Source organism: Hippocampus guttulatus, chromosome 21, assembly GCF_054856545.1.
Source record: "Hippocampus guttulatus isolate MCC_2025c chromosome 21, RoL_Hgut_1.0, whole genome shotgun sequence".
Classification (NCBI taxonomy): domain Eukaryota; kingdom Metazoa; phylum Chordata; class Actinopteri; order Syngnathiformes; family Syngnathidae; genus Hippocampus; species Hippocampus guttulatus.
In genome coordinates, this window is record NC_141281.1 from 2,817,676 (window position 1) to 2,832,225 (window position 14,550).

The window sequence follows — 14,550 nt, forward strand, 5'->3', positions numbered from 1 at the left end:
AAAAAAAAAAAAAAGCAAAGTACACAATTGTGGCACATTTCGTTTGAGATCTCATGCACAGTATTGGCACGATGACAGCAAATTTGCAATTGAATGCAAGAGCTAAAACTATATGAGCGCACTCGAACTGGAAAAGCGTGTCTTACCTATCGATGATGGCACACATGTCCAGGCTGACGTTCTCAAAAGCTCCAACTGTGCCTTTCTCCACAGCATGCAAATCAGCCGGTTGGTCGTCCACTACGATGGCTTGCATGCAACCCTGGAAGAAGCGTTGAGACGGCGGGAAAAGCGTCTGGAGAAAATACCCTGTGAGCAGAGCAAACCAAACAGATTATAGACACCTACAATTATCATTTGGTGGGTTTGATGGCTCCAGTGAATCTGCATTTGTTTGGTTGAATGTTTTTCTCAGTTTGGCATTTTAAGCATATCGGGCACAATGTGTCTCAGCAATACATTGATCGCAATCCACCGATAGCCCGCCGACCGGTCCCAAGTCAATTGCGAGGCGTCTAGGGGGAAATGGGGGCAAATTTTGGGTGCGCCCAAAATTTTCACCCAAAAAGTATGTAAAAAAAAAAAAAAGGGGGTCACCTTGAACCTACGGTGCCGCACGATCTGCATCAAGGGAGGGTGTTAGCAGTCATCAGTCTGCAATTGCAGCTTGCAAGCAGAACGGTTGCAATATATCTTTTTTCAACGTTATTATTACATTTGCACGCTTGTGCAAATGTCCTGAACATTGATGCAACTGTACGGCGGATGAGCAGCACAGAGGGAAAATGTCTGCCAGTGTGGGTTTGTGTGTGGGTGCGTGTGCATTTATCTGTCTCAGCTTGATTTTCATATCTTTCCCCACAACTTGCGATTTGCCATCTGCGTGGACTGCTTCCTTGCGCAGTTGCCTAGCGCACCGTCGAAATCGTCGACAGACGTGAAAAAAAAGGGTGGTGGCAGAGACTGAAGCGGTGAGGTACGTTTGAAAAGAGAACACACGTACTACGGCTGTCTGGCAGCACACTTTGTGTCCTTTGGGTAGCATTCAAATGCAAAAAGGTGATGCGGCTCGGCTGACGGTTTGGCAGAATGAAGGAAATGACTAAGAAATGCGAAGCAATGTTAGTCCTCTGCGCACAAGTTGAGCATCGTTTCAAATTCACCGTCTGATTCACGACACGTGCGTACCAGCTCATTTTGTTCGCACAACTGTGCGAATGTTGAGTCATAATTAATCCCATGATGCAGAAAAAAAAAATAAAAATTCTTGACCCGCAAAAATAAAGCAGAAATGTCACCGTTTGCCTGTGTATACGTGGAAGCTTTTTGACAACCCAAATAGATTTTAAGATAAACCCCCACCACCAACACGACTGGCAATAGTTTTAAAGTGAGGCATTTGCGATAAAACATTTTCCTGAAGCAGAGCTGGAATATTTAGTCAGGAGGAAGAGGATGGGAAGTGACATTCATCTAAATATTAAAAAATAATAATAATAATAAAAAAACAACAACAACAACTTGAGCCAAATACAGGATTAGCTTCCCTGGGAGAAATTTGCATAATGACAGCTGTAAATCAGGATTTAGAGTCATCCAGAGGCCACGCCGCACACAAACCAAAACCCCCAAAACAAACAAATGCACACTCATATTTTGTCACACCTTCACCTTGTATTTAGCTTAAGCCTCAGCCGGAATGGAATGCGATCCTTTCATCAAATGACTTTTCTACCATGTTGTGACTGAGAAAGATGTCTCATCTCATTTGCACAGTACATGCCCCCGTCTTCTGTCCCCCTTGATTGAATTGTGTATGTGCATTGGAAATTCAGTGGGTGTCCGTCCGTCTTGCCAGGAGAGGAATTCACTTTGTGGCTGCCTCGTGCCACTTTCGCTAATTTCACGAAGAACAGTGACAGCAGTGAGAAGCTACGTCCAGTAAAATGGGGCTTTGTGTTCAGCGGAGTGCGAAACCAAACAAGGCAGGAACTAAAGAATGGGCTCAAAGATCGAAAATAAATAAATAAATTAAATAGATGAAGGGGGTGGGGGGGTCGTATCTGGAGAAAACAAAATGGCAATTACAGACAGGGTTTTCTTTTTCTGTCTTTTTTAAGTTGACGTGAAAAAACAATGTTTCAATCACCTTGGTGCTGCCTGCCGCGAATTCTTATGAAACTGTTTACCATGAAATATTTTCATAACTCATGGTTGAGTGGAAGATTGCAACATTCTCTTGCAAAGACCTTATGGCGTGCTTTCTGTTCATCAGGATCCCACTTTTTGTGTAAAAGTTGCATGCCGAGCCGACAGCATTTTTTCCCTTTTCAACCATGATGTTGCCTTTTTTTTCTTTTTTTTTTTCTTTTTTAGGGTACCGACAGGTCACAGTCACAAGCATCAATATGTTTTCATCCTTTTGAAAAGAAGTGAAGTTGGAAACACCACTGCTGGGCAATCCCCCCCCCCCCCCCCCCCCTCAAAGACAATCCACAGCGATTGGGAGTTTCAAGGAGGGGAGCAAGCAATAGCAGTTGAGTTGGCATTCCACCATTGTTCCTCACTTTAGTACACGTTGGCCATTTAGATGGTTTATTGTTTTCATTTCAAGAGAAAAATGAACATTTTGAAACAAGGGGGAAATCAAAGGCTAATTTCAAGTCAGCGATTGTTGTTGCACACTGCGCCAAGCTACAGCATCAAGGAACGACCTGCGCTCTTTGGCAAAACGATGAAAGATAGAAAGGAAATTATCAAATAAGCTCGCCAATAAACATCTTCACTGCACCGCAAAAGCACAGCTAACAATGCTTATCTATCGCGTTAACCCGACATCGCCGCGCCGTTCCTTTATTTTAGGTTTTCCAATAGCTTCGTTGACAGCTAGAAATGTTAAAACGCTGAGGAAATATGCCACTTACTCGGGTAATAAAGGTTTGATGACGGTGACAGTTTGACAAACACGTTCCCATGAAGGCCAATTTGTTTTGAAACGATAGAACATGTTCTACTTTGAAGATTCCACAGTGTATCAATCTGCTTTTCGCAGGGATCTCGTTTTCCCTTCTGCTGTGGCTTCCGTATTCCCCTATGGGGCACGAAGGTAATACCATCGGCGTCATCTGGGGCCCCTCGCTCAATGTATCACCACTAATTTCCTTCTAACGCTTCTGAGGCATATTAGCATCGAGCTTCAAGAAGGATATTGCAATTCCAATGAACAAGATCTGACTCGCGGTGAGGAGGGTCACTCGCCGGGACGCTCGCACCGTCCGATGTTGCGCCAAGGGTGCAAGAGAAGGCCCCGGACGGTGGGGGAGTGACGATAATACTCCCGTCTACTGATTTCTCCCCCCTGACAAAAACTGCACTCCCGCTCAAAGAAATCTTCAAGAGGGAGCATCTGTCCCCAGCGGGGGCGCTTGGACCAATCGACCCCTCCGAAAGAATAACCAAGTCGCCGATAAGTGAGCGGCGCAAGGGCGACGTGCCACGGCAGCTTCTGAGCCTGGGAAGATGCTTTTCACACTCCAAAATCGGACAGACACACACTCTTGAACAAATGGTCTCTTCACTGCAGCGATACGTCTATTCATCATTTGTATTCGGGCTTTTTTTAACATTGGATGTCATGTCATAGTGGCAGGAAAATAAGAAAGCGATCCAATGGAGAACGTGATGTTTCCTTACCTCCCAGGTGATACGTTCCTCCCGTGGTGATCGAGAGTGGCGACGTGGAACGGCCGGCAGAAGCCTCGTCGCCATCTATCATCAAGGCGGCGTAATTCTCCTTGGCGACCAAACGCACGGCGTGCCATTGGCCGTCGTCGAGGCCCGAGCCTGCGCGGCAAAGACAAAAGAGGGCGGCAAAATGAAACAAAAGATGTCTGAAATTCTGGAAACTGCCGCCAGGAAACACGGCAATGCGTCGTCCTCGAGCCTCCATCTCCAGACACGACAAATGGATCCTCGCCGACGGACACCTTTGCCTTCACCCGCAAAGGTACGTTGACGGCAGGCTGTAATTTTGTATCTTACGCTCCATGAATGTACACGACAATGGTGGGCATTTCCTTGGAAACCGTTTGAGTGGTGGTTTTCCACACTCGATATTTCTTCGTTTGGTACATTACAAATGTTTATTTCTATAAACAAATGGGGGGAAAAAACAAACACATTTTGGGGACGTAAGCTTTTTTTTTTGTCTGTACCGTATTGTGCCGCAGCACCACCTACAAAACCAAACAGTTCAATATTAAGGTTGATGAAAAATGGGATCGTCTCAATAAGTGGCCAGCTTGCAAATCCACGATTAGTATCCTGTCATCCCTGACATCACGATGGCCTCCCGCGTCCGTTTTTTTCCCTTTGGAGACGCCGTTCCACCCGGCTAAGAACCAACCCCCGTTTCAAGTCACATTGTCCATTACCGCCCCCCTATTCAGTGTTTTCTTGTTTCCCTGTAACATTTTGTCGTCCTCCCCCATCCTAGCCTGCGTCACAAGTCCATTGCCTCTGAACTCAGCTCTTTGCCTTCAGAGTGGCGGAGTGCCCCGTTCTCTGTCTGCAGTTGCAAGTATGAAGAGTCTTCACGCCGCATGTCACCGCAGACCTTTGTTTGCCTGCATGCGACCCTCCCTTCCTTTTGCTTCCTTCCGTGGAGCTGTGCTCCATTAAATATGAGCGATGTTTTGGAAAGGGATATTACCAGCGAAACTGCAAGAGAAGCCGGCCCACTCTCATCACCTTCCCCTCGATACATCACCTCTTAGTGACACCAATCTCCACTCATCCTTCCAGGCCCGCCTCCCTCCCTGATTTTTGATCCTGTCTCTCTATCTTTATATCCTTCTCCGTTGTCCTCCTGCACGTCAGCGCTCCACTCTTGCGTCCGTCTTCTAAATCCGGCCGCTTCGCCGCTTCACCGACTGCCATTTACGTAACGGAGTTGGAGGTGTGGCCACCCGCCAAACCTGATGCCAGCGTGCTTTCTTTGTTGTGCGAGGCCGCCCTGCGTGTGGATACAGAGGCTGCCGGCTTTCATCTCAGTGGGGTGTGTCCACTAATTCAATTGCGATTTCTGAGAGACCATGCGCGTTTATGTGGGAGCTCTGAGCAAAGATAGCCACCTGCTGAGGGGGCGGTACTCCTATGATCTTGGCATTATCATGCCACACAAACCATTCAACAGAGAACGACTTTAACTCATTCAGTACCAACCAATTCTGGACCAAGTCTGAAAAGACGTTTAAAAACGTCTTTGGGAGTGAATGAGTTAATTGTGTGTGTGTGGGGGGGGGGGGGGGTCCTTTGATTGGTTCTCTTTTTTGTTGTAGTATTTTTTTTTCCCATTGCAATGTCAAATAAGAAGCGTGCGGCATGTGGACCTTGATGTGCCCCCTGAAGATTTGTGTGAGGGGCTGAATATCAGGCTTCGCTGAATCCCGCCACCTCTTGAATGTAATGGAAAATACATCCTGTGTCACTCTGTGTCCCCTCATCTGTTCTACATCACCTGCAACGATGAGTTTATCAGCGACGGCTGCGTGAGTTCGCCGCGGCGCGAACACGCACGCACACGCTGCATCATATACTCAGGAATATGTCTCTCTCTGTGTCACACACTAAAGCTTAAATCATTGAGATGCCTGGGGGCCTGTTGCATCTAAAAAGAAAAGAAATGTTCACCGTTCTCAAGACACAACGATCACGTTGTGCGTATGTGCATTTCGGGTCGTGTGTTGATGCAGGTTGTTTCGGGTTCTCCCTAAATGCAAACGTGTCCGTCAGTCAATCAAAAGTAAAAAGTCCAAAAACTGGCTGCAGGGACTACATAGAAACTGAGACCTGTCGTGTAATTGCAGCCGCAGAGTCACTTCAAGACTTTCGAAGAGGTTTTCTGAGTGCCGCGTCTAGAGAAGTAAGTAAAAGGGGAAGGCGATCAGAACATTAGAGCGGCGTTCCCTTTGGAATGACAAGCGCTAGCCTCTATTAATGCACTCTCACGTTCTTCTTCTTTTTTTTTTTGCCCTGTCAGAAGAGGAGAGGCGTGCCTTTCCACAGGTCGCAAACCACCTTAGGGGGAAACTCTTACTGCCACATCCAGAAGAGCACATCACAGTCGCATTCTGATTATGTTGTGCATAAAGAAATTGCTTTGCGTGTGTTCTTTGCAGAGGGGGAGATTTTACTGTATCTGGGCTCTGCCTCTCGTGACGAATAACAACTTTAATGAGCCGGGACCCACCGCAGCGAGAGTGGGCTTACCAAGAAATATTGATTGGATGTTATCAGAAATGTTGAGCTTTTTCTTCATCGCCGCCCGCCCCTCCTGCACTCCTCCTCATTTTCTTTTACAACCCTAACCTGTCCCCTTGGATTTTGTTTCAAACACCATTCAGAAATTGCAACAAGCAGCTCGCTTGAGGATACGTGATGATCAGTCTTGAAACTATGGTGTGTGAAGCGCTTCTCGTGCAACGTGCACAGTTGCAAGAGAGCTGGACATTCATTCACCTTATACTGTGGCTACGGGGGGGGGGGGGGGCAAAACAGATTAGCTGATTTTTACTACTTAGAGTACTTATCAAGTGGAAAATGCGTGCAGTGTTATTATTTGAATGAATTCTATCACCCAGCTGTCTGCGACCGCTTATCCCCCGCAACGCTAAGCAGAATGAGCGAAATGATGGATAGATGCTCGAGAGAAAACTCCTGGCCAGGGAGAATAAAAGAACAATCTAATTGCATAGCCTATGGAGGGCGACAGGATGTTCGAGCGGTTAGCAGTTACGCTCAAAAGGCTGAGTGAGGAGTGACTCACTCTTTTGTTCAGGTGTAGAATAATAATATATATTTGAACAAATGGATTGAGAGTAATTCGAGGTTGACGGCTCACATCACCGTGTCAAACCGTACGTTCTCTGAGGTCATGTTTTATTGTTGTGGAGAGCGGGCAACATAAGAAGCGCACTTTTACAGTTTAGATTTGCTGCTGAAGTCCTTCTGGGAATCGCGTCTCTTGTTTTATCCTCCTCCGTGTCACGTGAACTAGCGGAGTTACTGCACGACAGAGGCCTTGAACCAGAAGGACGTTTTGAAGGTTATAAAATGGTATGATTCAGTGACTTCGCATCATGTGGGATCGTAACGGGCAAAATGTGTGTGTTTGATGTCGCTTTAGCAAGCTTGCAAAAGGGAGGAAAGCGTTTGGTGTTTTGGCGGAAAGGCTACGCGGGGACATTGGCTGAGGAAAGTAGGACGTAGATTGATTTGAATTGTACTTTAATAAGGTTATCCTTCTTTCAGCAAATAGGGATTGTCTCTCCAACGTGTCCTGGGTTGCCCCCCCCCATAATGAGAACGTACCAATACATGACCACACCTCGGTGAAAGAACAAAGGACGTGCGCCTTCTGTATGTGTGCGCATGTACGTGGCTCCCCGACTACCTGTCGCTATTCAACGGCACTAAGCTTTTAATTTGAAGTCTCCTGTGCGCCCACAGTGACACTGAACGCCAGAAGCCAGCAAGACTGGCTGACTTCAGACATACTAATAACAGAATCAAAGTCGGCGAGTGTGCGCTACGCCGTGCGAGTGAGCTTATGTATCTGTGTATTCTAGTAATAGTGATGTAATCACAGGCTCAAGACCAATTAACCGAGAGGGCAACGCCGTAATAATCCCTACCCCTGGGCGTTAGCCTATTAAAGCAGCAGTGGGCAGAATAAATGAGTGTCTTCAGGAAGAGACGGAGGGAGGAAATGAGAGCAAAGTAGGACACAGCAAGGGAAGGAAGGAACAAAACAAAACAACCTGAAAAGTTGCATTGCAGCCACGAGGTGGAGCCGATGAATGAATGGTGAAAAGAACATTCTGGAATGCAGTGAAAGAAGAGTGCAAAGTGCATTTCCAAAGTGTTCATTAAAATACCACAACAGAAAAGGAGATCACAAAAAAATAAAAATATTTTTAAAAAATGCATATATTAGTAGACGACGAAAAGGAAAATGTATGTCATGTCTGTCACAGGCATATTGAAATGAAATATAATATTGACTAAAATATTTCCACAGTCTTTTTTAAAACCTTGCATGCTTTGGAATGTAAGTTGGGGGGGGGGGGCCCGCCCTCCCCCAAATATTTTCCAATATGCTTAATTTGCTTTGCCGAGGAAATCTAGATTATTTTTGAATGATGTGAACATTTTTGGAGCGCCCTAATTGTACGTATGGCTTAACTGCTTATGTGTCCACATGCTGACTCACCTGACGTCAAGTCCACCATGTAATGCCTGGCGGCCCCGGTCACATTGATGTGAAGGACCACCTTGCCATCTTCGAGTGACATTTCCAGCGTTCCATCGTCAAGGTTGCTAAAGAGAAGTAGCCCGTGTGGATTCCACGTACGAAACTGCAGACCCACCGATACGAGGTTGTGAGCGGCCCGACCGGGCAGCTGGAGGAAGCTGGTGGCATTAAAAAAGACGGGGAAGGAATGCGTCTCCACACAGGAAAAGGACAGGTTACGCTGAGAACATGTAAATGGAGAGAGAGAGCGAGAGAGAGGGAAAAAAAACAGTCAATTGCAATCATAAGACGAACATGAATAAGGAGATGATGTGGAATTAATAGCTGTGTGAGTCAAGGAGGATCTGAACGGCGGCTTCAATGAAACTTTGATTGCATCTTCTGTTTGTGGAAAGGAAATGGTTTTGGACACAGAACAAACCAGATCCACAGAACTTTAGCGCCAATATGCTCGAATGGAATACATGTGACTGCATTTCAAGTTTTGGGTGAGTGCTCGGCTATTTAACCGTGTGTTTGGTATTATCGATTGCAGTAGTTGAGAGCTGCAAATGTAGAAAGATGAGATGCACAATGTGAGCTGGGCACATTTGACTCACAAAACTTGAGGTGTCCAGCTTCTTCCTTCGGGCCAGGTCAGTAATGTTGTCTCCATTGTAGTTGATGCTCTCCATGCAGCCTTTAAAGTTCTTGCGCCCACCTCCGACTGGTTTGCCGCTGTATGGCATCCCCCCGAAGCTCAACTTGTCAGGCAGGAGGAGGATAAAATGTTGACATTTGTTATGTTCACTTGGCGTCAATGTTGGATAACGGCTCTGGTATGTTTGGCTATTAATAGTTTTATGGTCGTTGGAGAAAGTCTTTTTTTTTTCCCCTTCGGGAAGAACACACCGCGGTGCTCCGATGCAGACCAGGAGAGGCTGGGCCTTGAGGCCAGGCTGGTTCTCAAGCAAAAGAAGTCAACCGACCAGTCAATAAGAAACGCAAACGCTAATGTTCCAAAGAGCTGAATGAGGAAGGCTGTTTTGTGGGCGCCAACAAGAAGCTGGGCGAGTTGGGACTGAGGGCTCTGTGGATTTCCTTGAAGAGCCTTGAATTGAACAGGCTCACTTGAATTGCCCCGCCTCGGTCCTCGGCGTCTGAGATGAACTTTATCAGCGATAGTGGCTTCTGGTCACCCGCACAAACATGCTTCTCAATACAGCCACACGTTGGTCACAAAAGCAAATACACGCCGGCCTGTAATCACGTCACACACAAAGAGCGCTCACCCCACGCGCACATTCCAAAGAAAAATCAATTTCCGGTTACAAGGATTATTATGCAAACCCATTGTGCCCCGTCCCATTACGAAGCAACATTAATTACGTGAATGTTATGGATTAGCATCGTATTAGCTCAGCGTAAAGCCAATATATAATTTCCTAGGTGCTATCATTTTGCTCTTGAGATAGCGGAGGCTAAAAGTTGGAACATTTGCATACAGACAGCCAACTTTCATAAAAATATTCAATCTATCTGAGATGTATTAGCCATCTTTACGTACGAATTTGCATACAGTACATTGCTAGCGGTTGATATGCGATGAGTCTTATTAGAGGTTCTTTCTTCATTCATTTGAGTGTATTGACCTGATTGTCCTTGATCATGACAGAGTGTATGAATATTTGCCCTCCGTTAAGAGTAACGGCAGACTCCAGCACGATACCAGGAATGATTGAATTAAGGACGGATCGGCGCATATACTGCGTATATGTGTGAATTACCTCATAGTCCAAGTCGAGGTGGTCGAATTCCCCGTTGGTCCTGAAGTGCTGAGTGTGTCTGTCCAGAGTGAAATTGACATTGCGCCGGTAGCGCTCGATCACCACCGAGTGCCAGTGGTTGTCATCCAGGAGGCTGCCCGTTGTCACTGAGGTATGACCCAGAATTGAGCCGTACTGGTTGCTGCCTGCAATTCGTGTGACGATAGTCTGAGAAACCGACACCGATAAGACGGAACCGTGATCTGCCGGGGTACCTTCGGCCAGTTCTATGTGGAAAAATACAAAGCACAAGTAAGCGCGTTTGCTGTGTTGCCCACCCAGGTTGATCTGCAGCAGCAGCTTGGCCTTGCGCAGCTCTAAGGTGATGTAGTCCCCCTGCTGGCCCTCTCCATGAAGAATCACCCCCTCGCTCTCCGACGTCTTGAACCTGAGTGCGATCACGTCCTTGATGAGCTTCATCTTCTTCACCTAGACGCGGTACACACACAGCAGAAGCTTTTGCTTTGATGCCCGTCGCTTACAAAGGAGGATTAAATCCAACATCACCATGGCATTTTTTCGAAGGAAGATTTGACCAGCTCCCAACTCCGCGGCGTACCGAAAGGAGCGCGTCACCGCGTGCCGGCGCACGTCAAACATTTTGACTTTGTACGTTTCTGCCCTTCGAAGATCGAAAACAAGTCTTACCTTGAAACGATACGAGATCACACCCTGTCCATCAAAGTTGATCATGTCCGCCCCTGAAATAGACCAACATCAAGGCGAGAGAGATGAAGAAACATTTCCAAAAGGCGCGGGAGACCGCGACAACAAAGCGCCGTATTGCACTCGATCCCAGAGTGACCATTTGCATCACAAGGCATCGCAAGCGTCTGTTCCCAAGGAATCGGAATTTGTCAAATGGCGCTTCTATGAGACGGCTACGTAACAAAGGTGCAAAAGGCGAGAGTGACGGTCAGCTGTGATTTTGACATCTTCAGAGAAATGAAGTGAGGTGTTTGAAGTAGTTCTCGATCTGAGATGAGCACACTGTCCGTTCAAGAGGTTGGCAGTGTGATGTGTGTTCCTGTGATGGGATTGGCGGCACACGACCGACTGCAGAGGAAACTAGAAAGCTATTGGCAAGGGAGTTGCGGCAGGCTCCCACATTAGCTGTGGCCTGCATATCAACAACAACAACGAAAAAAGCAGTTGCTACTGACACAAAGGCACTCAGCCAAGTTTCAGGGGGCGTTATTAAATAAGCCACCGACGGTAAGTAAGTGTCTCCTCTTAATTAATAGCGCAGATTTCGGCCCATCCGCCTGAATCGACTGTGTTTGCCACGTAGAGCAGGGGTCAGCAACCCTTGGACAGCCACAGCATACTGATGACAGCAAAGAGCTCGCCTACGTCTTCTCTTTTCCTCTCATTCGCTTCATCCCTTGGTGGCGCTTTCTATCTGGCTGGCCCTCCTCAGCATCGCTCAAAAGCACGTTTATGTTGCTGCCACGGGAGGTGACAGTTTTTTCCAATGGCTTCTTGAGGTGTCGGACATTTAGCCCGACGGTGTGATGACGGGTCGGGAACTTAACTGAGACTTTAGAGTTCTACCAAGTGCCGACACTCGGGTGATGAAGAACGGAAGAGGGACAGGGATGTTGACCTCCACGGGGCTTAATTTAACAGCAGCCAAAACCCATCTCCACGTTCAGAATAAAAAAAGAAAAAACTGTCGCAAGGTGACCATTTCGCCGTTACTTGAGGATCAGTCATGTGTTGAAGATAAGTTGTTATTCTTTTGATCAGAAATGTTTTATTTGTATCTTCGAATAGAGAGAAAAGTTCCACAGCATATCAACAAATCTATTCGGAGTAATGGCCCCTATGTTTGGGATAACCTCCCTTCTCCCTCTGCCCGCCCTTCACCTTTTTTATTTAACCTTGCGGCCCATCTCAAATATCATTTTTAATATCTTTTTTTTCGGCAATGTTGCGGGCCGCTGAAAAATGGATGGCGGGCCGCAAATTGCCCCCGGCCCAAAGTTTGGGCACCACTGCTCTATATGGACGTCTATATTAGGGGGACCATATTATCGCTAATGCGGGACTTTGTGTCACGTTGAGCCCGAAGCGACAGAATAATCGCTACTAGGTAAGTGGATCCCCGAAATAGCAGACACAGAAAAAGAATTTTGTCATAAAAAATGAAATTTATTATAACACAAAATCCCCGTCTAAACGGACAACAGAAAACGCTGGTCAAAAGAGGACCAGGAAATAATAACGAAGCAACAGAAAACGCTGGTAAAAAAGAGGACCAGGAAAATAACAGAAAACGCTTGCGAAACAAAAACGGCAAGGAGAAAGTTCTTAAGTAAAATATTAATCAATCACGAGAGAAATATCAAGGCACGCAATATAGTCATGTAAGTCAGAGTTTTAAGCGAGAAGGAATAGACGATAGCAAATGGCACGGCGTGGAATACTCCGGCAGTGAGTTGACTGTCGGAGTGCCTAGATATAGCAGGTGCAATCGTCAACTAATGGGTGGCAGGTGTGCAGGCGGCAAGCAAGAACGCCTGCCCCCTGCTGTCAAATACGGAACGTGACAGTACCCCCCCCTCAACGGACGCCTCCCGGCGGCCCACCCGGCTTGGATGGGTGAGATGCGTGGAAGTCACGAAGAAGGGACGGATCAAGGATCCAGGAGCGGGGGACCCATTGCCGATCCTCCGGCCCGTAGCCCTCCCAGTCGACCAGATACTGGAAACCTTTTCCCCTGCGCCGAGAGTCCAGGATGGCCCGTACCGTGTACACCGGGTCACCATCGACGACCCGCGGAGGAGGGGGCGGAGTGGGAGAAGGAGCCAAGGGACTGGTCGCCACCGGTTTGAGCAGGGAGATGTGGAACACGGGGTGAACCTTCATGGTGGCCGGCAGCCGGAGCTTGACCGCGACGGGGCTGACGACGGACTCCACCACGAACGGCCCGGTGAATCGGGGCCCCAATTTCGCGGACGTGCCGGCCAGGCGCAGGTCCCTCGTCGCCAGCCACACCTCCTGCCCCACTTCGTAGGTTGGCGCCGGGCGCCGACGACGGTCCGCGATCTGCCGGTTCCGGGTCGCCGTGCGGGACAGTGCGGCTCTGGCCTCCCTCCACACGTGATGGGCCCGCTTGAGGTGGCACTGCACAGAAGGGACCTCTATTTGTCCCTCCTGGGACGGGAACAGCGGCGGTTGATACCCGTAGGCCGTCATGAAGGGGGACCTTCCAGTGGCAGAAGAGACGAGGGTGTTGTGCGCATACTCCACCCAAGGTAAGTGGTCGGCCCAGGAAGAGGGACGGTGGAGACACACACAGCGGAGGGCTGCCCCCAGATCCTGGTTGGCGCGCTCCGCTTGTCCATTGGACTGTGGGTGATACCCCGAGGTCAGACTGGCCGTGGCCCCGAGGGACCGGCAGAACCGCTTCCACACTCGGGACACGAACTGGGGCCCCCGGTCCGACACTATGTCCAAAGGGATGCCATGGAGACGGAAAACGTGCTTAATGAGGAGGTCGGCGGTCTCCAACGCCGACGGCAACTTGGACAGGGGAATAAAGTGGGCAGCTTTTGAGAATCGGTCCACGATAGTGAGAACGACGGAACGCCCACGGGATGGCGGAAGGCCCGTGACAAAGTCCAGGGCGATGTGGGACCAAGGTCGAGGAGGAATAGGTAATGGCTGGAGCAACCTCGCCGGAGGCCGATGCGAGGCCTTGCCGCAGGCGCAGGAGGAGCAGGCATTGATGTATTCCACCACATCCTTCCGAAGCTCCGGCCACCAGAACCGCTGGGCGATGAGATGCACAGTCCGGTTCACCCCAGGATGGCAAGCCACCTTGGACCTGTGCCCCCACTGCAATACCTCCGAACGCAGCGGTGGGGGCACTAACAGCTTCCCCGCGGGACAGTCAGCCGGGACCTGGACCCCATCTTGAGCTTCCTGTATCTTGCGCTCAATCTCCCACCTCAACGCCCCCAGGATGCAATGAGCCGGGAGAATGGCCTCCGGCGTTCGGTCCCTTTCCGCGGGGTCGTGGAGACGGGAGAGGGCGTCAGGTTTGGTGTTCTTAGATCCCGGACAGTATGTGAGGGTGAAATTAAACCGGGTTAATAGTAGGGCCCATCGGGCCTGACGGGAGTTCAGTCTCTTGGCGGAGCGTATATATTCCAAGTTCTTGTGGTCCGTGTATACCGTGAATGGCTCCTTAGCCCCCTCGAGCCAGTGTCGCCATTCTTGTAAGGCTGCAACCACAGCCAGCAGTTCTCGATTGCCCACGTCGTAGTTTGACTCGGCGACACTGAGACGACGAGAGAAAAAGGCGCAGGGGTGCAACTTCTGGTCGACCGGGGAACGCTGGGACAAGACCGCCCCCACTCCCGAATCCGATGCGTCCACTTCTACGACGAAAGGGTGGTCAGGGTCAGGATGTTGCAGCACGGG

At 48.7% G+C, this 14,550-nt stretch overlaps 1 protein-coding gene across 5 annotated transcripts in view; it reads right to left on the minus strand.

The window, feature by feature from the left end:
* cntnap2a (contactin associated protein 2a) overlaps positions 1–14,550 on the minus strand; it is a 130,348-nt gene that overhangs the window by 53,842 nt on the left and 61,956 nt on the right. For 3 of the 5 annotated variants that reach the window (XM_086101550.1, XM_086101547.1, XM_086101548.1), the window contains 6 exons: positions 10,768–10,820; positions 10,081–10,548; positions 8,914–9,057; positions 8,273–8,534; positions 3,694–3,843; positions 147–309 (listed from right to left, as the gene is read on the minus strand). In XM_086101550.1, coding sequence (XP_085957676.1) covers positions 147–309; positions 3,694–3,843; positions 8,273–8,534; positions 8,914–9,057; positions 10,081–10,548; positions 10,768–10,820 — 1,240 coding nt within the window. The remainder of the gene's footprint in view (positions 1–146; positions 310–3,693; positions 3,844–8,272; positions 8,535–8,913; positions 9,058–10,080; positions 10,549–10,767; positions 10,821–14,550) is intronic. The other 2 variants (XM_086101551.1, XM_086101552.1) reach the window with 1 other exon arrangement.